At 54.8% G+C, this 25,473-nt stretch overlaps 8 protein-coding genes across 8 annotated transcripts in view; 4 read left to right on the top strand and 4 right to left on the bottom strand.

Annotated features, from left to right (window-relative positions):
• Positions 1-954, bottom strand: part of BBK36DRAFT_1135009 (putative 60S ribosomal protein L8) — a gene marked incomplete at its 3' end in the record, with an annotated part of 1,236 nt that extends 282 nt beyond the window's left edge. Inside the window, exons 1-4 of the mRNA XM_024892499.1 lie at positions 919-954; positions 788-852; positions 578-685; positions 79-462 (exon numbers count right to left, since the gene is read on the bottom strand). Coding sequence (XP_024750722.1) covers positions 79-462; positions 578-685; positions 788-836 — 541 coding nt within the window. The remainder of the gene's footprint in view (positions 1-78; positions 463-577; positions 686-787; positions 853-918) is intronic.
• A 1,421-nt stretch (positions 955-2,375) lies between these two features.
• Positions 2,376-4,545, top strand: BBK36DRAFT_1158237 (hypothetical protein; the record flags this gene model as incomplete). The annotated part of the gene is made up of 5 exons (XM_024894089.1): positions 2,376-2,612; positions 2,760-2,929; positions 3,017-3,146; positions 3,238-3,609; positions 3,670-4,545. 5 exons carry the CDS (start codon positions 2,376-2,378, stop codon positions 4,543-4,545), a joined length of 1,785 nt encoding a protein of 594 aa, XP_024750721.1.
• Positions 4,546-4,942: 397 nt separating this feature from the next.
• On the bottom strand, positions 4,943-5,516 carry BBK36DRAFT_1116565 (DUF1770-domain-containing protein; the record flags this gene model as incomplete). The annotated part of the gene is made up of 2 exons (XM_024890243.1): positions 4,943-5,119; positions 5,199-5,516. 2 exons carry the CDS (start codon positions 5,514-5,516, stop codon positions 4,943-4,945), a joined length of 495 nt encoding a protein of 164 aa, XP_024750720.1.
• Positions 5,517-6,128: 612 nt separating this feature from the next.
• Positions 6,129-7,744, top strand: BBK36DRAFT_1196497 (peptide chain release factor, subunit 1; the record flags this gene model as incomplete). The annotated part of the gene is made up of 4 exons (XM_024896944.1): positions 6,129-6,170; positions 6,326-6,410; positions 6,479-6,528; positions 6,596-7,744. Exons 1-4 carry the CDS (start codon positions 6,135-6,137, stop codon positions 7,742-7,744), a joined length of 1,320 nt encoding a protein of 439 aa, XP_024750719.1. The 5' UTR covers positions 6,129-6,134.
• Positions 7,745-8,880: 1,136 nt separating this feature from the next.
• Positions 8,881-16,237, top strand: BBK36DRAFT_1116677 (hypothetical protein; the record flags this gene model as incomplete). The annotated part of the gene is made up of 4 exons (XM_024890261.1): positions 8,881-12,977; positions 13,848-13,938; positions 14,202-14,727; positions 14,805-16,237. The coding sequence occupies 4 exons, from the start codon at positions 8,881-8,883 to the stop codon at positions 16,235-16,237; spliced, it is 6,147 nt and encodes a 2,048-aa protein (XP_024750718.1).
• Positions 16,238-16,565: 328 nt separating this feature from the next.
• Positions 16,566-21,671, bottom strand: BBK36DRAFT_1196478 (hypothetical protein; the record flags this gene model as incomplete). The annotated part of the gene is made up of 7 exons (XM_024896943.1): positions 16,566-17,345; positions 17,432-18,105; positions 18,175-19,006; positions 19,073-19,307; positions 19,366-20,596; positions 20,652-21,508; positions 21,574-21,671. The coding sequence occupies 7 exons, from the start codon at positions 21,669-21,671 to the stop codon at positions 16,566-16,568; spliced, it is 4,707 nt and encodes a 1,568-aa protein (XP_024750717.1).
• A 296-nt stretch (positions 21,672-21,967) lies between these two features.
• BBK36DRAFT_1133155 (ribosomal protein L1) lies at positions 21,968-22,872 on the top strand. The gene is made up of 3 exons (XM_024892071.1): positions 21,968-22,099; positions 22,166-22,343; positions 22,410-22,872. Exons 1-3 carry the CDS (start codon positions 22,081-22,083, stop codon positions 22,864-22,866), a joined length of 654 nt encoding a protein of 217 aa, XP_024750716.1. The 5' UTR covers positions 21,968-22,080; the 3' UTR covers positions 22,867-22,872.
• A 290-nt stretch (positions 22,873-23,162) lies between these two features.
• On the bottom strand, positions 23,163-25,039 carry BBK36DRAFT_1116236 (glycosyltransferase family 22 protein; the record flags this gene model as incomplete). The annotated part of the gene is made up of 3 exons (XM_024890212.1): positions 23,163-24,112; positions 24,340-24,729; positions 24,931-25,039. The coding sequence occupies 3 exons, from the start codon at positions 25,037-25,039 to the stop codon at positions 23,163-23,165; spliced, it is 1,449 nt and encodes a 482-aa protein (XP_024750715.1).
• Between the last annotated feature and the right edge of the window lie 434 nt (positions 25,040-25,473).

The raw sequence follows: 25,473 nt of genomic DNA, 5'->3' as shown, positions 1-25,473 counted from the left end.
ATTCGTTAGCAAATCCAATTTCCTCCATTTTTCCTTCTTTTCGATCTCCGACAAGGGATATTCCGGGGTTTCACGTACTCAACAGAGGCTTGTCAGTTCGGCCACCACCGGCAACGATGCCGATCATTCCTCGGGATCGGGAGTGGACGACCTTCTTGGCGCCAGAGGGCAGCTTGATGCGGGTCTTGCCCTCGTCGGGGTTGTGGCCGACAATGGTGATGTAGCCACCAGAGTTGCGGCCCAGAGTGCCACGGTCGCCAATCTTCTCCTCGACGTTGGAGACAACGGTACCCTCGGGCATCTCACCGACGGGCAGGACGTTGCCGACGGTCAGAGCAGCGCGCTTTCCGGCGTAGATGAACTGGCCGGTGTACATGCCCTCGTTGGCGATGAAGGTCTCGGTGACCTGCTTGTACTTGTAGGGGTGGCGGAACTGGACCTTGGCGAGAGGAGCACCACGACCTATACGCACACAAACAAATGATTCCCTCGTTAGCTACCCTTTCTTTTTGTCCCAATGATTCCCATCTCTCATCTCGTCGGTTCTCTCCAGCTTTCGTTCGGGGGTTGGACTGACCAGGGTCGTGGATGATGTCCTTCACGATACCGCGGACATAGCCATGGCGCTCGGCGTAGTCGAGGTTGCGGAACTTGGCCGGGGCCTTGTTCAGGCGCGTGTTGGCCGCTGTTGTGACACATGGTTAGAAGATCTCGAAGTCTTTCTCGAGACGCAAAAACTCGATTCGATGTCGTCAAAACGAGCAAATCTCGGGAGCCGGCTACTCACTGAAGATGGAGCCACGGCCCTTTCTCTGGTTGCGAATAACACGACCCATTGTGAATTCGTGGTAGCTGCGAAGGAGGGATTGATGTCAGTTCTGGGCCGCCGGCAGCGCGAGAAAGTTTGGGAGGCTTTACCTGAGGTCCGGCCGCTTGGTGTTGTGACAAAGAGGCGCTCGCTTGGCCGGCTTTCGATAATTTTTTGTGTGCGGGACCCTCTGCCACACAAGAGGAACCCTGACCACGTGACTGAACTTTTCGTGGCCGCGCATTGGCCAGCGTTGGGCAGCCCGGGTGGGCCTCCACTTTCTCCAAGGCTCTCGAGCGACTGACAAAATAAGCGGGACGGCAAATGACATGCAAGGCATTCTCAATTGACGCGGCAAAGCACCGGATTCATATCCCTTGTCTGCAGAGAGAAGCTCAAGCTTCTGGATTCAAGGAAACCCTTCCGTTGATTCTTGGTCAATAGATCATCCTGTCCTCTCCTTCTGAACCATTCACCAAATACTATAGCCAGGTCATGCCATATTGCAAGGCTTACTGATATATCCTTCTTTGTTAACGAGCACGGGTACCTGATATCATCTCACAAGCATCTTCTTCGCGTTTCGCTTATTTTGTCGACAGTCGTTAAAGGACAGGGGCATCAAAACCCCCACATTTTCTGCTCCGTACTTCATCCATGAGCAAAGACCTCTCACTTGACGTGCCGTGAGACTGAGCGTCTCTGAACCCATGGGTCGCGTCGCCCTGCGCGTCAACTGCCGCGGAAGCATCCTGTTGCTAAGCATTTGTCACTGTGTGCATCCAATGCGAACTCTGTTCTCTTGCTAACTTGGACTTATATTGACCTGCTCTCCTGTTGCATACCTATGCTCTTGCGAACATGCATCCACGCCGTATGAAAGAGCGCATTCGAAGCTGGACGCCAGTTTTCAACCGTTGCTCAAGAAATGCTGTTTTCATGAATGGACGCGCTCTTCTGGCATCCTCACCGACAAGCGTCTGTTGAGCGGCTTGCTCTACCGCCCTGACACACGTGGTGCAAGCCTTGGATGCGGGGAGACTCGTAAAACCAAGCTGGATGCAATGATGGGACGCTGAGCGATGGGTTTGCAGCATAAACGACCTTGGCTTGATCTGCCTGATAAGGGCCATCGTGTGAGACTGGATGCTAGGCCCTCCCGGCCTGGCCCAAGCTCTGCCTGCTGGGCTCTGCCTACCTTGGCCGAGTGGCCGCGGTCTGTGAGGAGTCGATATGAGACGGGAATCTGTGGCATGCGCGGGCAATGGTTATGCCGAGATACGGCCTGGGCGTCAAAGACAGATGAACATAGCTAAGGTAGACCTTTAAAGAATGGAGATTGGGCTGAGAGTTGCCTCTTGTCCGTAGCACCGCCATTGAGACTGCAATTGTTTGGTTAGGTGACTGGCGACTACCACTTGACAACCGCCGTGGCCTATCAGAAGTGATATGTAGCTGCTACACCTTAGTGCATCCACATTCTCGCTGGGCAAACGACGTGCCTCTTCCACCTCCCTCCTTCACCCACACAGCACCGCCATCGCAACGACCAGAGAGCCTCAGCGCCATGGCTGCCGCAGACGATGATTCATCCGATCTCTCGTCTCTCTCGTCCCTGTCGCCTGTTCCCTCCGATGCCGAGCTGGACGACCTCAGTGACGCGCCGACCGGAGCCAAGTCGGGGATCCTAAAGTTCTTCTCCAAGCTATCAGAGCAGCCGCCAAAGGAGCCCTCGCCGCCGCCGCGCAAGCGATCGCCCTCACCACCTCACGAATATGTCCTGGCCGACAACCCAGATATAGCAGTGCGTCTCCCTCTCTCTCCAATCCCCTTGTCTGTCGACATCCAATGCCCGCCGCTTGTGCGTGGCGACGGGTCGCGTTCACAGTGTCGAGCGACGCGAAATTTCGCGTGCAGACGTCATTAGGCGCAACTGACAGGCTTATTGCAGTTTCTGGTCATGTTTCGAAGCCGCTTCAGCGACGCATTTCCCAAATCCCTCGCCCACTTCGGCCCGCAAGAACTGGAACGAGACGTTGTCGAGCCCATCCCCGGCGATCGAGTCGAACATTTCCTATGCGCCGTCCTCGGGCTCCTCCTAAACCGGAAGCAGGATGTCAAGTAATGATGTGCCCCGTTCATCCCATACCCGTAATCGCGTGCGCTTGGGCTAATTGTGTCTTCTTTTCCTCTTGCTTTCGCCTACAGACCAGGTCACTACAATAGGGCGTTGGAAGACGCTATCGCATCTCACAAGAACCAATGGCCCCCTTCATGGGAGGACAAGAGCCCGCTGTCTGGTGGCGCAACCTTTGGCTCCCTGAACCCTACCCAAAGAGTGCGTGTTCTCTCTGTCGGCGACTCTTTTCTCTCTTTGCAATGGGAGAAATCACACCAAGTGGCAAGCGGCTGACGTGTTACCTTTACAGCTGAATCTTTTGCGTTACCTCGTTCTCTGGGCCATGTCCTCGTCCGAAACCCTCAAGGGCCTGATCAACCAGTCGTACAAACAAAATCGCCACGAAGACGACATTAACCAACCGCGTGCAGTTCAGCCATGGGGATCCGATGGAGACAAGCGCCGGTACTTTTTGGTCGAGGGGCAAGATGATACTGCTTTTCGCGTGTATCGCGAGAGCAATCCTGCTGGCACCAACCGCACGTGGTGGAGCGTTGCCGGGAGCATTGACGAGCTCAAGGCTTTGGCTGAGAAGCTCGAGACCAAGGACGGAGGCCCCAAGGCCAAGAAGCTCAGCCATAAGATTCTCTCAGCCATCCCGCGATTCGAAGCAGGAGAAGAGGTAGCCCTTGCCTGTCAAATGCGTGCGCGTCTTTGAACAATGAGCTGACAAAAAGCGTAGAAACGAAAGCGACGAGAGTATCGACAGATGCGCAAAGAGCAATTCAAGCGCCCAGAGCCTGGATTCTCATTATACGAAGGCCGTACTCGCGGCAAGCGGATGAAGTACACGTACTCCGACGACGAAGACATGTTCTCGGATTCCACTGGCTATAGGCGCTCAGCTCGCAATACCGGAACCACCACGCCAGCGGAGACCGCGCCTGTCACTACATCGAGCGGTCGCACTGTTCGAGCTCCTCCCCGGCTCAATGTAACCACAGGGGAAGACCTCCCAAATGATACCCAAGGAGAGACCGGTGAGGCTGCTACAGAGAACCCTTCTGGCCGGCCGCGTAGAGCGGCAGCGGGGAATGCTGGAGCGAATGGCTCTCCGAACACAGACGATGAGGAAAGCGAGGCCGAGTTTGGGGACGATGAGGAGGATGTCGAGGCTCAGATCCCAGAAGAGTCGGAGGACGAAGACGAGTTCAAAGATGAAGCCATGGATGAGGACGACTTGGAGGTGGCGCCTCAAACACTGGTTGTGAAGCTCTCGGTGACTCCCCCGAAGCTGAAGGGAGTCCTTACCCCGAGTGAGCAAGCGGCGAACCTGCTTCCCGCCAGCAAGGAAGAGAACTCGAAGGATGCACCGACCGGCCCACCAGATACGCCTACACCCAAGCAGCAACCCTTTGACGCGGCGACGACTGTACCTCCGCCCAGCGTGAAGACTTCTGAGAGGCCTACTACGCCGCAACCTACTGAACAACAAGCCGGAGACCAGTCGACTGTGCCCTCTGTCGCGCCGGCAACTTCTTTGGCATTTAGAGGAAGCCCTGAAAAGCAACCGGCGCAATTGGCACCTGAGACTGTCAAGATCATAAGCCAGGAATAAGTTGTGCTATTTCGGCCTAACCACTTTTTTTGTTTCATCTTGGGAGTTATGGTTAAATCAAGCGGCGGACGGTCCGATACAAATTTCTTTAGTGTACCATCAGTTGAATGTTACGGATTTAGACTTGGGGACTTGAAAATCAGGAAGAATAAGATGTCCCCCACAAAAGCTCAGAGGGGGCTCTTGATGCCAATCAGAGACACAGTCACGGTGTGTTCTTATTCTTGTCAGGTTGTGGAAAATTAGTGTGGGATCGAGGCAAAAGGGCGCTCTCACTTATATTATGATAGACAAAAAAAGAAAAAGGACTGCGGATTCGCATAGTCGACGAGATGATAATAATACATGCTAATGAACAGAGTATTTATGTTGTTTTTCAAGGCACCGCCATACTTCTTTACATGCGTCCTTTGATGTTGGGGTTGTTGGGCAGTTTCCAGTTGTTCACGCCATACCACCACCTCCTCAGGCGAACGCCTATTGAGTCGCCATGTACTCTGGCGTTCTTGTTCCAGTGGTGCCACCCAACCAATGCCAAGTTCAGCAAGACGCCCTGGGCCAAGGGCATCAACACCTATTGTTATCCCCGGAGTCAGCATCAGCACTTCTGAGCCATTGGAATCCTATGCGAGGGAGGGATTTCATAGACTAACCTGGTCCCTCACGGTGATGAGCAGTACTTTCCACCAGGTATCTGCCGAGGCGATGCTGTGGAGGTAGCTCTGCTCGAAGCGCAGGTCCGGAAGGGGAGGGAGATGGTAGTGCTTCTTGGGAGGCCGCAGGACGCTGTACGGGATGTCATCGTCGTCTTCGGAGGCGTCGAGGTCGCTGCGCCGGGAGCTGTGGACGTCGACCAGGCGGCGCCTGTCTGCGGCGGTGGACGGCGCAATGTCCTGTCGCGGGTCGGGATGTCTTCTGATGTGGCCGGCCTGGATGGTGCTGCCGAGCTCGGTGGGGAGGGAGGAGGCCATGGTGGGCGGGAGGGCGATTGCGCGTCGGGGGCTCTGCGAAGACGGGCAAATCCCTTCTGGGTTCAGGCTATCTTTACCGCCTCTTAGGCACCAGTGCGCGGTTCTGCCTCAAATTTCAGATGTTACTGCCGGGGATGCTGCAGGGATGAAATCGCCGTGAATCAAAACCACCCTCGGAATCTCAATGCTTGGGAGCATTCAACTCAGTGCATTTTGCCGGGCGGTGAGGGGCCGGGCAATGACAATGCAGCCAGCAGCAGCTCACGAGCCCAAAGATCCGGTGACGTCGAGCGCTTACATAATGCCCGCCCTCGAGCCAACGTTTAGGCGAAAATAATGCCTTGGACGGGCGGCGGTCCATTTTGGTAGCGCCCGCCACTTCAGTTTCCGGGGGCTGCAAAGTAGGGTAAAAACAAGGTGCGACCACCACCAAAGCCTGCAGCAACTCCGACTCTCCTCCAACAAACACTCGCTGCCCTCCTTCGACTCAGTGTCACGCTCGCACGCGCCGGCGCTCTCGATCAAGGACCCGTCAAGCGGTGGGATACTCTCCTTCTTTCTTTTGGTTTTGTTTCTTTCTTTTTTTTATCAAGGGTTTTCCTCTCAATTTCCTTCATCATGAGCGACCCTCAGGCCGGCGAGGCGGAGAAGAACGTAAGTCTAAAAAAAAAAAAAATTGAGGCGTACACCGGAGGGAAAAAAATTATTTTGACCCCTGATGGTGCCCCTCCTTTTGCCTATGCTGCCCCGCGTCGGCATCGAGAATTGCAGAGTTATACAGCAGCAGTGCCTGACAATGCCGGAAACAGATCGAGATCTGGAAGATCAAGAAACTGATCAAGCGCCTCGAGGCCGCCCGAGGAAATGGAACCTCCATGATTTCCCTCATCATCCGTACGTTTCGAGCCGCCCTCGACACCGACCCCTGCGAGCACCGATCGATGATGCTAACCGTCACGCAGCTCCCAAGGATCAGATCTCCCGTGTTGCCAAGATGTTGGCTGAAGAATACGTACGAAATAACCCTCATTGATGGATCCAGGAACCGTTGGACCAAGGGATTACTGACAACCCCGCAGGGTACAGCCTCCAACATCAAGTCTCGTGTCAACCGACAGTCGGTCTTGTCCGCCATCACATCGACCCAGCAGCGTCTGAAGCTCTACAACAAGGTCCCCCCGAACGGCCTGGTCGTGTACTGCGGTGAAATCTTGACGTCGGAAGGAAAAGAGCGCAAGGTCAACATCGACTTTGAGCCCTTCAAGCCCATCAACACCTCGCTCTACCTCTGCGACAACAAGTTCCACACCGAGGCCCTGGCTGAGCTGCTCGAGTCCGACCAGAAGTTCGGCTTCATCATCATGGACGGTAACGGCGCGCTGTTCGGCACCCTCAGCGGAAACACCCGTGAAATCGTCCACAAGTTCTCCGTCGATCTGCCCAAGAAGCACGGACGTGGTGGTCAGTCCGCTCTGCGTTTTGCCCGTCTGCGTGAGGAAAAGCGCCACAACTACGTCCGCAAAGTCGCCGAGTTGGCTGTGCAGAACTTCATCACCAACGACAAGGTCAACGTTGCCGGTCTCATTCTCGCTGGTTCCGCCGATTTCAAGAACGACCTCAACGCCTCCGACATGTTCGACAACCGTCTGGCCGTCAAGGTCATCAAGGTTGTTGACGTCTCCTACGGCGGCGAAAACGGATTCAACCAGGCGATTGAGCTGTCTTCCGAGACGCTCGGCAACGTCAAGTTCATCCAGGAGAAGAAGCTGATCGGCAAGTACTTTGAGGAAATCAGCCAGGATACTGGCAAGGTCTGCTATGGTATCGAGGACACTCTGAAGGCTCTGGAACTTGGTGCTGTCGAGACTCTCATCATCTTCGAGAACCTCGAAATCACTCGCTGGATCCTCAAGGACAGCGAGGGCAACGAGGTTATCCTGCACACAACCAAGCAGCAGGAGCAGAGCAACCGAGAGAAGTTCCTGGACAAGGCTACCGGTCAAGAGATGGATATTGTTTCACAGGAGTCGTTCCTTGAGTGGATTGCTGAGCACTACAAGGACTTTGGTACCGCCCTTGAATTCGTGTCTGACCGATCCACCGAGGGCAACCAGTTTGTCAAGGGATTCGGTGGTATTGGCGGTATTCTGCGCTACAAGGTCAACTTTGAACAGTTGGCAGATCTCGAGGATGACGATGATGACTACTACGACGGTAAGGAGACGTGAAAGCACCACTACAATTCGCATTGGGCAGAAAGACTAACTCGGAGGGAGCAGATTGACCAACCGATTCCCTCGTGGAGAACGAGGGACCTACTCAAGTCAACCCGTCAGCGCACGACGACAGCGACGTGCCTCGCGACCCCTCGGGGTCAGGAGATGCCGCGCCGCTGTCACTCGCTCAGAGGCGCTTGATGCGAGGTCCTGGTCGAGTGCCTTCCCATCAGGCCCACCAGGCGACGCGACCAAGCCCGCTTCGCGCAAGTATGGCGGCCACTTGAGTTTCATCAACAAAGGAAAGATGGTAAGCATCGCCGGTGTGCTCTCCTCCTTTAGTTCCCTAAAGCTAACTCGAGCCCTCTCAAGATGTCGTCCGCATAGCCGGGACCGGCGTGATGGAAAGGGGTAGATGCTGGGAGGCGCCTTCAGACAAGAGGAATATTCGTGCTTACGTGTCCTTGCCGTCAACATACTAGAGGTGAACGCGTGGCCTTGGTGTAAAGAAAAAGTTGGCATTCCGTTTTTTGCCCACAGACGAGTATCAACTGTCATCAAGCTAGTTTGCAGGACAAGAGACAAGGAATAGAAATTTGACGCTCCTTTTCGATACAAGACCAAACCATGTCCAAGGAGGCGAAGGCCGCCACGCTATTGCGAGTCTTGTGTGTTTCACGAACCCAACCGGGCGGCAGTAGAACACTCCCAATGCACAGAGGTCGAGTGGTTGTGCCTACTCACTGCCATGTCATTCATTGAATGATCGAATGGTTCTTGAACCGTCTTGGCCGTGTCCCCAATGCTTGTGTTGGTTGCAAGCAAGAGCAGGGAGGACCTGTGAACCCTACGTCATCAGGGTACCCCGAGGCGGTGTTATCGATAGCGTCACCGTTGGGGAAAGCTGGCGAGCCTCAGCGCTTGGTTGTCATTTCGCTGCCCCACTCGAGTAATACTGGCCCATTGGGGGGCCTTTGATATGCTGAGTCCCCTAACTTGTGCAGGCCAAACCAAGCAAACAAGCAAACATAACAGCCATCATCGATCAGTTTGCGCCTTTCAAGCGGTTTTCTTTTCCTCGTTGTACTTTGTTTCGCACGTAATGCTTTCAATGTTGCACTTCACATAACGATCATCACAGCGCCACCATGCCAGAAGCAACTGGCACCTCGGCGGCCGCGCCGAAGCCCGCAGACCGTGCCGTGCCCGTGACGCTCAACGAGGCCGTCCTCGACTCGCCAACCTTCCGCGCAACCGCCACGCACTTTGCCGACCAGGTCGACGCCGTCGAGAAGTGGCTCAACGGCTATGTGACGGCGACGTCGAAGCTCATGGGCGGGCTGCTCTCGCTCGAGGACACCATCAACAACTACCTCTCCAAGACGACTCCCTTTCCCGACAATGTCATCGACAACGACTACACCCTGCTGGCCCTCAAGCGCACCAGCGAGGGAACGCGAGAGCTCTGGACGCAGCTGCTCAGCACGCAGAAGCGGATGGAGACCGCCGTCGTCGAGCCGATTCGGTCCTTCCTCACCGGTGAGCTGCGGAACTTCAAGGAGATAAGGAGAAGCTTGGAGCAGACCCAGAGGACTTACGACACGACCCTCGCCCGTTATGTATCCCAGTCAAAGACAAAGGAGCCTTCCGCCCTCCGGGAGGATGCCTTCTCCGTGTACGAAAACCGCAAGGCGTACATCCAGGCCGCCATGGACTACTGCCAGCTCGCGCCACAGCTCCGCTACTCGCTGGACCAGCTCCTCGTCAAGGTCTGCTGCGACATGTGGAAGGAGATGAACCGGGCCCGAGACGCTGCTACTAGTGCTACGCGGTGGAGCCGAGAGCTTGACCGTGTCCGGGGTTGGGCCAAGGAGATGGAGCTGTCGGACAACGTCTTCAGGCGAGAGATGCAGAACGCGAGGAAGAACATTAGCGATGTGACCTTTGAGAGCTTCAGACCTTCTCGTGAACTGGAGGATTATAGCGCCTCGACTGTGGCCTTCTTGGGCTCGCGCGGACCCGTCAGCGTCCGGCCCAACGACGACGGCGCTGCGATTACCGAGATACAGGGCTGGCTGTTTTTGCGCGTGGCGACCGGCAAGCCTGTCAGATATAACTGGGTTCGGCGCTGGTACTATTGTCGTGATGGAGTATTTGGGTGGCTCACGCCTGGGCCACAAGGCGTTCTACAGGGAGACGAGATTGGTGTGCTGCTCTGCAACGTTAAGCCGGCTCCTGGAGAAGAGCGACGATTCTGCTTCGAGCTCAAGACGAAGAGCCGCAGCATGCTGCTGCAGGCCGAGACGCAGAAAGAACTCATGGACTGGCTGGAGGTGTTTGAGGTTACTAAAAAGAAGGCATTTGAAGCGACAATGGACCGAGGCAACAGTCCCCTCGCCGGCGGCGGCATCGACCCGGCGTTTTCGATCTGTGCTCCTAGCATCCCAGAGTTTTCCGCCAAGAGTATCGACGCGCAAATGGGCTCGTCCGACGACACTGTGCCGAGCATAGAGCGCACAGCTACTCTGGCTGTCCCCGGCGCCGACGGTGGCGCATCCGGCCGGCAGAGCTATGATCCTAACGGGACCGTATCTCGTCGATCCATATCGGCCCTAGGACGCGACCTAGCTCGAGAGGAGGGCGAGAGCGGTCGAGAGCACGCGGCGAGGATCATCCAGAAGCTTGACCTTCACCGCAAAGCGACGTTCGGCTCCAGCCCGGAACCCACGTTGACGACGTCCAGCTCATCCGCGGGCCTGACCAACATGGTTGCTGGAAACCAAAGCTCTCAGCTCGTGGGCAACTCTCTGGCCCTGACGTCCTCGGGCCAGGCCAAGCTGACGGGCGTTGCCCTCCCGCTGCTGGAGAACAAGCCGGGCACGCTTGCGCCCCCTACTCTGGCCCGGCCCCCAACGATCACAAGCCTGAGCCGTACCGCCGTGCTCATCGCCGGAGAGCGCGGGCATGTCTTGGAGGGCAAGAGACTTCCGGCGTCGGTCGTGGCCAACTACTGGGGAAGCAATGTTTGGAGCGCAATGCATGCCGAGCCGGCCGCTGCTCCCCAGTTTGGCGATGACGACCCCATCGGCGTCGTGGTGTCTGGAGGCTCGCAAACACCGCTCGGCGAAGCAGCGCAGGCGAAGAAGGCTAGCGATACTCTGCCCGCCGGCTACCCCCCTGAGCTGAGAATACAGCATGCCCAGTTCAGGCTCTTGTTCCCCAATGCGCCACCTGAGGAGAGGCTGGTGCTCGTCTTCCGAGCCGCATGGTCGAGCTCACTGGAGCGGGGCTCCGAAAGCGAGCTGCTTGCCGGCGATGGCAGAATCTATGTGACGGCGGAGAACATGTATTTCTATGGCCAGCAGATGGGCCTCGTGACAGCCTACAGCATCCACCTAGACATTATCACCGAGGTGACGGCAGCCTCTGGCAGAGACTGCGACTTCATATTCCTGCATCTCAGCAAGGACCTCAACGACACTGGGTACACAAGGATAACCATCAAGGTGTTCCTCGATGACCTTCATCTACTCCACGCTCGCCTTAATCTACTTGTGGACAACCTGCAGGCGGAAGAGCCGCTGGACACTCTGGGAATCATCAACGCCTTGATCAACATCGACAAGCACGAATACGAGAGACCCAGCCCAAGCGCCGAGAGCTGGGAAGATGCATCATCCACCACGCCGATGGACGAGGGCACAACCGCGGGGCCACTGCTCGAGCGGAGCGCAGGCGAACTCCCGCACCTGACAGTCTCGGGAGCAACTCCCGGCCAGAAACTCCCGGCGAAGTTGAATTTACCAAAGCACGAAGTCATCTATGAGCCGGACGATATGAAGGAGCTGGCGGCCGAGAGGCACTTTGAGCTTAGTGCAAAGGCATGCTTCCACGTGCTGTTTGGCGACAAGAGCTTTGTATTTCCGAAGCTGTATTTTGAGCATCGTGCGAAGCAGATCGCTCAGGGGCCGTGGTCGGCAAGCGGCAGCGAGCCCATGCGGCGCGAGTTTCACTTCCAGATAGACTACGTGGACGTCTTTGGCCGGTCACAGACGGCAGACATCCGGGATTTCCAAACGATTGACGTGTTCAACGATCATGTCACATATGTGGTTACGCATAATAGGACGGCGTGGCACCTCCCCTATTCTCAACATTTCACGCTGGTGACCAAGGTGGTCATCACATACGTGGCCAAGTCGAGGTGTAAGCTGGCGTTCTACGTCCGCATCGACTGGTCGAAATCATCGCCGATGTTGAAGAGCCTGGTGGATCGCCAGGCTCTCCACGATGCGATAAGCGATGCCGAGGAGCTGGCGGAGCTGACTACGGACCAGGTCCACAAGCTGGGCTCGAGAAGCCGCACCAGCAGAGCCATTCAGGTCTACGGCCAAGTTGGCCAGCAGACGCAGACGGTGGTGTTTTCGCCGGCGCCGACCGACGCGAGGAAGAAACAGGCCATCAAGCCTCGCACACTCACGGCCATGCTGTTCGAGACGGTGCGTTCCCTTGGCGAAAGCATGGTGTCGTCGGTGATTCTCTGGATCATTGCGGCGCTGAAGAAGATTTTCGACGTCGTGACCGCGCATCGGCTCCTCCTGCTGCTCTTGGGACTGAGCGTATTCACCAACCTGATGCTATCGTCCACGGAATCGTCGACCTGGTGGCAGGAGCGGCGGGCAGCGAACTTTATGCGCCGGATTGGCGTGTCGCCGAACCCCATGATGAGCAAGGCGATTTACATTGCGGACCTGCACGAGGCTTCCGGGGCCGACAATGAGGAGCCGCCGTTCCCTCAGAACAGCACGTGTTTCGGCACGTTCAGGGAGCTTTTGGACGCCACCAGCATGGATTCGCCATGGGAGGAGGCCGGAGCCTCGCTGTCCTTGCCGTCGAGTCGGGCAACCGCGCGACGGCTGCGGAAAACGCGGCAGAGGCTGGGTATGTATCGGCATGATTTGCTCGTGGCAATGAGGGTAGTCAACAGCGTTGAGCGGGAGGTGCTGCAGTCGGAGTGGGAGAACTGGTTGGCGAATGAAAGTTCGCTCTGCGATAATCTGGATGAGATGCTGTACGAGGATAAGAACAGGGGCAGCGGCAGGGACAAGGACTCGGCGGACCCTTCGTTATCACAGAAGGCCATGGGCTCGATTCCGCCGGAACGGAGGCGAGCGCTTGAGGCCTGGCGGGACGACTATTGTGGAAGTTGCCGGAGCGACCATGCGTCTGCGATGCAGGCGAGGAGGTTGAGCAACCTATAGTGCTGATTACCGTGATTCTGTTGAAGGCGCGCTCGCATTGCATACCTAGAGGGTGTCGGTGTTGGTGTTGGGGAGCAAGATTGTTTGGCCGGCTGGCTGGCCTGACTCATTGGGCAGGATTGATTGATGGACTGATGGATCGATTGTTTCTTGACTTGAGGATACCTCGTGCAAGGACTGTTCTGTCTGACAAGATTTGACGTTGTGTTGTCGCCTCTTTCTCGTTCGTTGTTTCTTCTAGGGGTTTCCTACCTATACATAGATAGCATAAGGTATATATTCATGGGCATCCATTATACGTGCAGAGGTCAGACTCCCATCTGCTCGTGTGAAGTGTGTATCATGCAAGATTCAGATTATCAAACTACAGGTACAAGATGCGGAATACAGCATTCCAATCGTCTCGAGTCCGGAGTTGCCGGCCAGGAGTCGGTGGAATCGGAGCTGCGAAGTCCGCGAGTCTGGATTCCGCGGAGGAGCTGTAAGACATCAGGTATGTACTGTAAGCACCGACACGATATCATCGCGATTGACTTTTTTACAGGATTTGACCAAAGAACTGAAAGTGGCTAATCAATGGCCTTTTATTTAGGAATTGTGCTTGGATGAGCCAGTGATTACGCGATGGCGTTGGTAGATCTCCAGGTGCAGCTCAGATGGACGGAATCTATGAGGTATGACCCTGATAGTATCTTCAATTCCCTTTCGATCTACCCTGCAAAGATGACGCAGCACAGGTATCAAGCAAACATTGGGCATTTGGAACCGAAAAGCTGGGAAACAGGAGCGCTTGGGCGCTTTGGCCAGGGTGACCGCCCGGTGACGTCAACGCGCGCAATGGAAATGACACTGAGCTGGCCTGGGAGCCTGAAGAGCCCTGGAAACAGGGGTCGGAGCACGCTGAGGCCCGCTGGAACGAGGCACCCTCAGTGGGTTCCACAGGCGGTGTTGCTTGTGCTGTGCTGTAATACGATGTACAGTCCATGGAGGTGCCTCGAATTACACCAGGCGGATTGATGACATGCTTGTCCCGACTTCACGTTGCGCCTCTTCCCAGTTTCCTGCTCTTATCATCATCCCCTCTATTCATCTCTGCCTTTTTTGCAAAGCTGTTAAACTTGCCAATTTGAATAGCGTGGTTATTTTCTTTTTCATCTTGCTTCTGCTGTTCTCCTCTCATTCAACCCTGTCCCAAGCACCCACAGCAGGCCATGGCCCATCACGAGCCGCTGCGAGCCCTCGGCCCAATCGAATGGGACAACGTCCCCGTCGACAACCTCAAGCCCTTTATGAACGAGGCCTTCCTCGACGCCCAGACAGTCGTCGAATCCGTCCCCGCCACGACAACGGCATCGGCAACGGGCGCCGCCGCGGCTCCGGCGGGGGCCGTCTTCGAGCAGGTCGAACGGGCCCTATCGCAGCATCGCCAGCCCGGGTCGTCGCTTGCGGTCGCGCAGCAGCTGCGCAAGGAGTGGAAGGAGGTCAAGATGAATGCAAAGGACAACCCGTACAACATCAGCGTGTACAAGCTGGCGGCCAAGGACGGCAAGGGGGCGTGGTTTGCGAGGCGGAGCCTGCATCACGGGCTGTCGTTTGACGACTGGAAGACGGGGCTCGAGAAGGAGTTTCCCGAGACGCTCAAGGTGCAGGGGTCGCCTGGGAGCGGAAACATTCGGGGTGTTGGGGCGGACAGACATGTCGAGAGTCGGGAGGTGGAGGGTTCGGGGCACTTGAGTGGTGAGTATACACTGTTGGGTGGTTGCTTCGTCTTAATGCTATGCGGACTACGATGCTGACCTCTTATTGAACAGTATTCCAGCTATCGGCGCAGTTCCCTGGTCCTACCGCCCCGAGAGACTTCATCACACTTCTGCTTACTACCGACTTCGAATACAAGCCCGCGGACCAGGAACGACCCCTGCGGCAGCACGTCATCGTATCAAAACCGTGCCTCCATGATGAATGTCCACCGCGATCGGGAATCATCCGTGGCTCCTACGAATCTGTGGAGATGATCAGGGAGGTTCCTGTCGAGAGCGATCAACTCAGCTCAAAGACGTCATTACTCTCAACAGACATCAGCTCTGAGGACATTCCAAGCTCCGGTTCGGAGTCACGCGAGCGCCAGCCCATGGCCGTCGAATGGATCATGATAACCCGAAGCGATCCAGGAGGCAGCGTGCCGCGCTTCATGGTGGAAAAGGGCACGCCGCCGGGAATCGTGGGAGACGCCGCAAAGTTCGTCAAGTGGGTGACAGCCCTCGCAGCGCTCAACTCCAAGAGCACCGAAAGCCTTGCCAAGGCAGAGACTCCATCCAAGCAGGCCGAGGCTCGGACACCCCAGAATGAAGGCAGCCCGCGCGTGCTTCCCATGCATCACAAGGCTAGTCGCAGTGAGGATTTCAAGAAGACCAAAGCAGAAAGAGAAGCAGAGAGGAGGGAATCGGTACAAAGCATGCCCAGCAGCAACGGCATATATGGCATCATTAGCGGAGTGTTTGAGGCAGCGTCTTCTGTTGTTGCCAGTGGATTGCGAACGCTGGGAAGCCCGGCGGAGAGCAATACAAGCCTGGACGACATAGAATCAAGGGACGATCTGGAATCTGGAGCCGCCGAAGAGCATGACACAGAAGGCGAAATGTCCGATATCAGCGAGACATCTTCCATACGCACATTTAGATCCGCCCTCGAGAGATCCCTCACCGAAGAGGCACGCGCCCGGAGTGTTGCCGGGAGCAACTCGGATGAGTCCAAATCCCATGGAAAGCAGTTGCTGGAGAAGGAGCTTAAGAAGCTCCAAGACAAGCGCCGCAAACTGGACGAAAAGGCCGCCCAGATGCAGCAGCGCTTAGAGAACAAGCGGCGCGGCGGCAAGGAGAAGGACGAAGCGGTAATAGCCAAGCTGCGCGAGAAGCACGAAAAGGAGATTGCAAAGCAAGAAGCGAAGTACAAGCGGGAGCTGCAGAAGCTCGAAGACAAGCGCGTGCACGAGGAACGCAAGGCGGAAGCCCGCAAGCAAAAGGCCCTGGAGCGGGAGGAGAAGATGAGGCTGACGATGGAGCTGGAGAAGACGAGGGCCGAGAGGGACGTGGCGCTGAAGAGGATCGAGATTCTGCTGACGCAGGTCGGGCAGCTGCAGTCGCAGAATACCATGTTGACGGCCAAGCTGGGGAAGTTGGGTGGTTTTGATAGGGCTGCTTCGGCGTCGTCCACGGGGTCGGCAGTGGGGAGCACCAAGTCGTGATGGGTGTTGTCGTTGTCTAATGGCTGTTGGTGAGCTATAAACGGAAGCAGGCACGGATTGTGATCCTTTCGCATTAGAAGAGGTATCATGCATGGTATTGGGTTTTCTTCGTTTTGTCTTCTGAGTACGGCGCTGGAGTTTGTCTTTTGTATACAGTAGCAGCGAAACCAAAGGTTAGGTTAGGTATAACTGGGTGGTTCGGATCAAAGGGGGCTATTTGGTTTACATGGAACATGGATATACATCAGTTTGGCTTCTTCTTACTATACAAGCTTTGCCTCTTGCGATTTCTCTCTATCGTCTAGAATTTTTTCCTTTTTCCCCTTGTCTATGCCTCCTCCAAGGGTTCCATGAGTAGTTTCGAAACACGGTGATGGCTCGGCTCCTTCAGCAGTTCCTTCATCTCCAGCACAGCCTTGCGTAACCTGGGCGAGCCGTGACGCTTGTTCAACGTCGCCGCGCCGCGAAGAATGTACGTTCCAATGGCAAAGACGTGAGGGTTCGACGCCCAGCCGAGAGGCCCGTCGTCCTCTTGCCTCACCAACTGCTGCATCTGATGCAGCCCCTCGCAGATCCAATCATCCAGCTTGCGGAGTATCGTCTTTCCATCTTGCTCCGATGACGATGCTTCTTCCTCACTGCTCTTCCAGTCGAGGTTTTCAAAGAGTGCGTTCCAGCGATGAGCCTCGCGGACCTCGTCTATGAAGAGATTCTGCTCTTCCACGGCAAACAGGGAGTCGTCCGCCCTGAGAGCGGCATGGAGCTGGGCTTCGGGCGACTTCCATGGTTGTTGTTGTTGTTGTTGTTGTTGTCCGGCAGCATGGCCTGTGACGCGGCTTGCGACAATGTCCTTGAGCGCGGCGCTGCTGGGAAAGTGCTCGGCGAGCCAGTGGAGGAGGCTGCTGGATGCTTCCAGGGGGGCGAGGTTCTTGCCGAGGATGTTCCTTGCGGCGGCGGATGCTGCTTCGCGGACTTCGTCGTCGTCGTCGTTGAGGGCGTCGTAGAGGGCTAACAGGACCGGGAGGTGTTCTTCGCTGGTGCAGTGCGTTTTGGAGACGCTGAAGAAGGAGGAGAGGGATTGGGCTGCTGCGAAGCGCGTGTCGAAGCTCTGTTTCTCAGAAGTTAGAATCTTGATACTTGACTTTTGAGATTTTTGGTTGAAGATAGATGGGGTGAGATTAAGGGGGTACTGACCTTGTCATCTGACCCTGCATCGGCCATCATCGCACCCCAGCTGCGAAGAGCGGATGTCGAGAGCTGCTTAGCATGGCTCTTGAGGGCTACCAAGCACCCGCTGACTCTCACAATTGCGTTGGAGAGGGAGGGGTTGAGCGAGCGCTGGGGCAGGACCGCCCACATGCTCATGAGCGAGTCTATAGGCAGGGAGTCGAGCTTGTCCTGCGCAATGAGCTGGTTCATCAACTCGACGAGGTTCTCAATGGCCACGACTTGAGGCTCCGTAAAGCTGGTCTTGAGACAGACGTCAATGTACAGGTCGCATAAGGCGACTCGGATATGGTCAGGAGTGGAAGCTGGGTGCCACAATCTCTGCACCGATTCGAGAGCAGCAACCATGGTGTCGGCGCCGAGGCGGCTGCCAAAGAGGAAAGCCTTGACTTTGCCCACGGCATCTTCCTCCTGAGACGCTGATAGTGTTCTGCTTATGATGCTTTGGGCTTTGAGCAGCGCAGATCCATTGTTCGTGGGTATCAGAACCTTGGGGGGTTGCAAGGGTTGGGCTTTGGATATCTGGGACATCCATATCATGTTGATGACCTCTAGGTACGCGGCGATGATGTCGGGACAGTGCACGTATGTGCTGTCAATGCGGCATGTCTCAAGGAATGCCGTCAACTCGGGCAAATCAGCTGCGCAATTGTTAGTTTATCTGTGATGTTGGATCGTCGACTAAGCCGAGGCTTGTGAGTTTCACATACCAAACAAACGATCTGGCGCTACTTCGCCGAACCTCTCAATCAGGAACTTGAGTGACAGGAGGACTCCGTGTACATGGTTTTGGCCGTTAATACTTTTGTCGTTCAGAGATTTGTGCACCAAGCCTTGAATGACGGCAAGCCACTTGTCGTGTAGCAAACAAGAGCAGAGGGTCCTGGCAGCAATTTCGCGGACATGCCATACAGGGCTCGATAGGTAGGCAGCGACATGGACCTGGATCTCGTCTCGAAGGAGATCGGGCGGTCCAGCTCGGCGGATGATGTCCAATGCCGGAAAGACTGACTCGGCCGAGGATGTGGCGTTTGTCGATGTCACCATCTTGTGGCCGGATTTCAGGAGGCCCGCCAGCACCGTCGGGAGGTTGGGGTAGCGGTGGTAGGGGATTCTGTTGGCTTTTCCATCCCAGCCAGCCTCAATCATCGCCTTGCTCTCCTGCGATCCGAAGAGGCTGTCGATGAGGCTGCGGAGGAAAATCAAGCCGCAGTTGCGAATAGCCCAGACCTCGGATCTGAGCCCACTGGCCGCCAGCTCGAGGCACTGGGGAAGATATTTCTCGGATTTGTTGCCCATGGATGTCAGCAGCGAGTTCTTGAAGATGTCTTTGAGACAGTTGTAGGCGTGAACTTGGGGTAAGTTGGATCCGTCTGTTTCTACTACTCGGGCTTCGATGCTTGCGATCTCGATGAGCTTGGCCATTGCATCCTCAAAAGACGGGTTGGTTGCATTTGCAGAGAGAATGCCGGTCATCATTGAGGGGATACCAGCAGATCTTCGAGTAGTTGACCTTTGAGTGAAGATTTCGTCCAAGGTGCCCTTACAAACATCGTGTCAACAGGGCTATGTACAGACGCAACTGACACATGGATGGGGACTACTAACCTTGTACCATACGTCGAGTAGAGATTCTCTGCCCTCAACAGGGTCCAAATGCTTCGTCAACTGGCAACAAGTCGCAAAGGTTGCAGCGACCGTTGTGAACGCACCGCGATGCCTCAGATTGGCGAGCTGTTCAAATGCCAGGTTTCCAATAGTTTCAAAGGCTTTTCGAGATGGAGTTATAAGCCCCTCGCGGGACCGGTTTCTCATACTGAGCGCTATTGTTCGCATGAGATTGCTGCGTTGCGGTTAGCCAAGGGCTCAAAAAGTCTCCTGAGCTGGATGAAGCAGCTTACCTAGACTCATGTATGGCACGGAAACTGTAGCTCAAGAGACCCTTTGTATCAAGACCTTCGGTATCCTCCATCTCCTCTGGCAAGTGCCCCTCTGGAGAGTCATCGCAGAGAACATCGCGTACGGCTTTCCACACTCGTTCGCAGCAAGCAATCATCTTATCCTGCAGTGCAGTCGCGGATTCCGCCTCGGATTTTGACAGCTTCTTTTCAGAAACAGCTTGCCAGGTGAAGCACAGCGATGCAAATGTACTATGCAGCGGCTGCTCCAAAACGGCCTGTCCCAAGTCTGCTTCGGCCCTTGATACCTTTTGATCCAAGGTTTCGACAAGTTTGGAAAGAAGCCGCAGCCTCTCATCTTCCGTGTCCGAGAATTTGTACAGCAATTGCGAGGCTCTAGCAACTCCATCTGAATGATCAGCTCTGGCTGTCCGAACCGAGACCTTCTCAGCTCGATGTAAGAGTTCATCCAGCTCTTCTGAAGGCTTCTGACGAGAGTCTAGAGGACTGAGAGTGAAGTTTCGATATCGCTTATCAGCAAAAAGCTGGGCCAATGCAAGCGAGGCGGTATCCCGAACGTCGTCGAATGGATCCATTACTAGATCAGCAAGCGCTCGCGTCCACTTCCCGTCGAAATAGTTGAAGAACAAATGCTGATCATCTTCCGTCTCCCAAGTCTTGGAGCTGTCCCCTTCCATGCGAAGGATGGATATCAAGCTTTTCAGAGATGTAATGTGTCTTTGGTAAGAAGCCGTAGGAGAAAGTTCGCCGCACAAGAACCTCAGATACCAGTGTAGAAACTGCTCGTGGTACTCCAAGCAGTGCACCAACTCAGATTCTGGCCATGAGATTATGTTGGTTCGGTATAATGCTTGCTGGCTGGTGCCAGATGTTGCGTCCTTTAAGGCATTCTTTCGAGCCTTTGCTCTAGCTCGCGGTATACTTTTTTTCAGGATCGAGATCGCTCCTCGAACCCTTTTGAACATGTCCCTTACCCGAGCGCACACGTCTACTCGAAATTTGGCATCTGGATCTGCGAAGTATGTGGCTAGATGTCTCTTGAGGAGGTCCAAGGTGGTGGCAGAGTATGGCCTCGTCGTTGATGGCGAACTGATGAGGAGACTAAGAGCCGATGTCCGAACTTCATGAGTTGGATGCGTCAGTACATTCTCAAGGGCATTCTCCCGGAGAGTGATGGATGAGCTGTCCTCATTTGCCTGGTCGCTGCCAATGTCTAATCCAGAATTAGTGCCAGTTCTCAGCAAGGCGGCGGTGACTGTTTTTCTTACATGGCTCCTCGACAAGACCAACTTTCTTTCCGGTTTCTAAAGCAGCCAAGGTAAGAAGCGCACTTGCGTCAAAGTCATCGTCGGCGGGTGTAACAGCTGAGGCCGATTTGGACTCATGCTGGCCAACCCTCTGCAAGAACTTCAAGCCTTCTGGCCTATCAACCTTGAAGAGCGGGATGAATATGTAGTTCTTGAAGTTTTCCAGAAGAACCGGCTCTTCTGTCAGGAAATCAAGCAGCCATCTATGCCATGTCTCAATGCTCAATCCCGTAGAGTCATCGTGACCCCTTTGCCTCAGGGCACGAAACAAGCTCACGATGAACTTCCCGGCCGCTGGGCAGATGAAGTGCAATCGAGTCCATTGTAGCAGCTCTATGGTGAAGACCTTCCATATCTCGATGTCGGCAGCGCGAGCCAGCTCCTGATGATATGAAAGATGAGTAGCTTTGACGTCGTCCAAGCTGAAAACACCCTTGGCGAGGAAGTAGTCAAGCGTCTTGAGGGCCGATTTAGCTACAGGCTTTGTAGAGCGGCCGATTACAATCGAGACTAGGTTATCCAGCAGCGTATCCCGGGTCTCCAAAGCCGCCTTGTTGTTGGGATTCCTCCGAAGAAGCTGCGCTATCAGGTCCAGGACAAGCCTCATTGACCGGTGATGATCAAACTCGTTCCAGTCAATGTAGAAGTCGTAAAGCCGCAAAGCCACATCACGAGAAAACGCCCACGACTGAAGCGGCTCTGACTCAGACTTGGACACTCGCTCTACAAAGCCACAAAGCCGCACACAGGCGTTCCCCGAGACAGATCTGGGCTGGGCGGCTTCTCCCAGGATTGTGTCGAAGATGCTCACGGCATGACTACATACAAATTCTTAGCAAGCTACTACATAATACAGGCGGGGACAGTCTGGTGAGCTTCGCACCTCTGTTGGCTTCCCACGTCTTGCTCCTCAAGCCATTTCATCACCGGAGTGGGATTGCCGAGCAAGTCGACATGCTCAGGGATGCTTGAACTCGGCATATTGGACGGAATTATCTGCCCACTGAGTCACACCGGCTGAACGAAAAGTTGATGAAGAAAAAGACGCCGCCACGTCCGACATGGCAGATCCCAACCTGACCGATAGAGTTAGCTTTTTCGCTTTTCGGTCATTCCTTTTTATGACTCTTCATGCTGAACCAAACTGTAAATCTTTACAAGCAAGAAGTACTACTAACGGATGAGTTTGATCAATGCACGTGACTGTGCACGTGAGGATATTTTGCCCTTTCTCGCACCAGCCCCACCGCAAAATCCCGCTCCACAAAACAGAAGCACTACGATAAAATTCAACGGCCCCCCCAGAGCCTCTCTGTTCTCGAAATCTCACCAACCACCCCACGTCCAGATCACCATTAGATACGTTTGATTCTATTGGGAGACTGCCAAGATGTCTAAGATCACAGTCGGTATGTATTGCCCTGCCATGGAGAGTGAATGATACATGGTATCACGATGCTAACTCGTTTCCTCAGCCAACGTCCGGACCCAGGTCGGAGAACTCCTCGAGTACTCCAACGAGACTAAGAAGCGCAACTTCCTCGAGACCGTCGAGCTCCAGATCGGCCTCAAGAACTATGACCCCCAGCGTGACAAGCGTTTCTCTGGCACCATCAAGCTGCCTTCCATCCCCCGCCCCAACATGGCCATCTGGTACGATTACTCTCCCGTCAAGACTCGAGAAAAAACCAATTGATTCTAACCGAGATTTTGATGTAGCATCCTCGGTGACCAGCACGATCTCGACCGTGCCAAGCACGGCGGTGTCGACGCCATGTCGGCCGATGACTTGAAGAAGCTCAACAAGAACAAGAAGCTCATCAAGAAGCTTGCTCGCAAGTACGATGCCTTCATTGCTTCCGAGACTCTCATCAAGCAGATTCCTCGTCTCCTGGGTCCCGGTCTGTCCAAGGCTGGCAAGTTCCCCACTCCCGTCTCCCACGCCGACGACCTCTCTGGCAAGATCAACGAGGTCAAGTCCACCATCAAGTTCCAGCTGAAGAAGGTTCTCTGCATGGGTGTCGCCGTCGGCAACGTCGGCATGGAGCAGGAGCAGCTGGTTGGCAACATCATGCTGGCCATCAACTACCTCGTCTCCCTCCTGAAGAAGGGCTGGCAGAACGTCGGAAGCCTTACCATCAAGGCTTCCATGTCTCCCCCCAAGCGCCTCTACTAAACTGGTCGTGGCTTTTTTTTTATACCCGTTCTCTGTTCTGGGGTGGTCAATATCATCTGACTCCTTAAGCTATGCGCGACGTTTTGAGATAGCATGGCTTCAATAATAAAACTCGAACAAAGGATTTCAAACATACAACCTCTGTCTTGATTATGTCACCGTGCACGTAGACGCACCTCAGAGCGGAGAAAATTTGCAACTCATTCTCGACATTTTATGGAAACAGCCCTTGAAGGATGATGAACGCTTCTTTTTCTCTAATCCTAACTCATTATTTTCATTCTTTGAAATTAAAATTATAGCCCACAGCTTTTCGTGACTCGCCAAGCAACAAGCCCCCGGCGACCAATGACCCTGGAAAGTGTATTCCAAACCCCGTCATCTCCAAAGTCCAAATCATCCAAGTTGATATGTTTTCGATACCGCCAGACTTCTCGAAATCGCAACCCTTCAAGCCCCTTGTTGGGAAGATAGGGGTCCAACCAGGTTGCTGACGCAGGCGCGATCAGATAGGTCCCGTTCTTCTCCTTCAGATACTCCGTATTGCGCCGGTCGGCAGGGGTATCGCATGTGGCCAGCTCAGCCAACAGGTCCAGCAACGCTTCGCCCTTCATTCCCATGACATCCTTGGTGGTCAGGACCTCGTTCTTGCCGTTGAGAAGCCAGATTGGGGGAGAGTAAGTCTTCCACCACACGGCGGTTGTAGCGTCAGATTGCTTACTCATAAAGACTTGCCCGGGGACAATACCACCCTGGTGATATGTTCCCATGAGCACGCCCAGGAACAGATTGAATACCACCCAGATGGCAATCCACAGTCGGCGAAGACTCCGAGTCTTTGGCAACTGCAATGATGAGAGGATCAGGGGCACGGCTGGGAGGAGAAACCGCGCTTCTTGATGCTGAACAAAAGACAGGACCATGATGCCCGATATGGCCGAGTAGAGCCTCAGAGAGACATGAGGACGTAAGAACATCAACGCCACTGCAGGCCCAATGAGCTGCGGTAAGTTTGCAACGAGATGCTGGTACCAGGGATGCAAGCCATGGAGTGCCAGATTCTCCGGCGAAGAATTATAAACAAGGTTGTTCAGAGGAGTGATGACGGGGTGAGTGACGAGATCGGACCACGTTACAGTTCCTGGTGTGTAAAAAGCAGTGTCAACCGCAATGGCAGTACAAGCTGTAACAAGGGCCGCCGAAACCAGAGCGGCCAACGAAAAGGGCCTGGATAAGTCAGTCTTTTCTCCTCATGTCACCAATATGCATAGGGAAAAGGACGCACTTCTTCCAGTAGTAGGGTACAAGCCAAAGCCCGGGTATCAGCAGAAAAGCAGGGAAAGTAATACGGTTGAAAGTGCCAAAGACTACGACCATGCCCAAGACTACCGAAGACAAGATGGACGACTGTTTCAGGAGGATCAGCATGGGCTGGAAGAGAAATACATGGAGAGGAGCGGACGGCTGTCAAACTCACATGAGGCGAGGTGATGCGCCTTATCAACACCAAGCTCCACAAGACGGCCAGTGTCTCGATCGAGTTGGAGAACGTATGCGTCTGGAAGGTCCACGTCACATAGGACGACGCTACGAGAAGAACGGCAATAGGGCGATGGCGCGTTGAGGTGATTTGCTCCTGGAGCGCCCAGAACTCAAGCACAAAGCTCAGCAGGAACATGAAGAACCTCAGCGTCCAGAAGACGGCGATAGGAGGCACCTGGCCATCCTGCCCGTTGCCAACCCAAAGCCACTGCAGCAGCAGCATGGGCAGCCCGTAGACGGGCCATAGCGGGAAAACGCTCCGGATCGGGTTCTCGCTGGTGAATTCCCATGTGTGCCGGACAGGATAATTGAAGATCTGGCCTGTATACAGCAGATGGTCAGTCAGGCACGTAAGACAGTTACGCCACAATATGGTTCGGCCTTGCGTGAATGAGAAGCCTCCATTAAACCCCTCTAGGCTCAATCTGCCCGCTACCGAGGTGCTTGACCGAAACCCGAGGCTTCCACGACGAGCGGCATTCGTGTGAGCTCAAAGATGACACCGGCATCCGAGATACGTACCGGCGATTACTTCCGGCCCTTGAAAGTTCTCATCTGGATGAAGATAGCTGGGCGACAAGGCGAACCAGAGTCTGACGAGGACTAGAAGAAGATACGTGCGCCGCCACATCTGCTTACGGCTGACTGCTTAGAAGACGGTGGTGGGGGAGCAAGCATAGGCGTGAGAAAAAGTCCGAGGCAATAGAAAAAAGCATGAGCGAGTCGGAAAGAGACGTGAGGCGAGGTGCTGATGCGCTGGCTGAGGGACTGGCTAAAAGATGAAAGAGAAAAGAAAACAAAGGAGAGGGAATTACGAGGACTGTGGTAGCACCATAATAGGGGGAGGGAAAAAAAGGTAAATAACAGCAGGTAGGTGGAAAACTCTTGGTGTGGATTTCGAGAAGGGATGCTGCAGATGAGGCTAGAGGTAATAGCTGTAGCTGTATAGCGAGTTGAACAGGCTGGCGAAAAGATACCTATGCAGCAGGACCCTATCGAACAGCGCGGCAGCAGAGACGTAGAACGTGATGAGAGAGGACAAAGAGAGTGTAATTGGGGGATTTT

This window comes from Trichoderma citrinoviride, assembly GCF_003025115.1.
Source record: "Trichoderma citrinoviride strain TUCIM 6016 unplaced genomic scaffold BBK36scaffold_5, whole genome shotgun sequence".
Classification (NCBI taxonomy): Eukaryota; Fungi; Ascomycota; class Sordariomycetes; order Hypocreales; family Hypocreaceae; genus Trichoderma; species Trichoderma citrinoviride.
The sequence above is the reverse complement of the archived record's forward strand: the minus strand, read 5'-3'. Positions and strand labels throughout refer to the sequence as shown.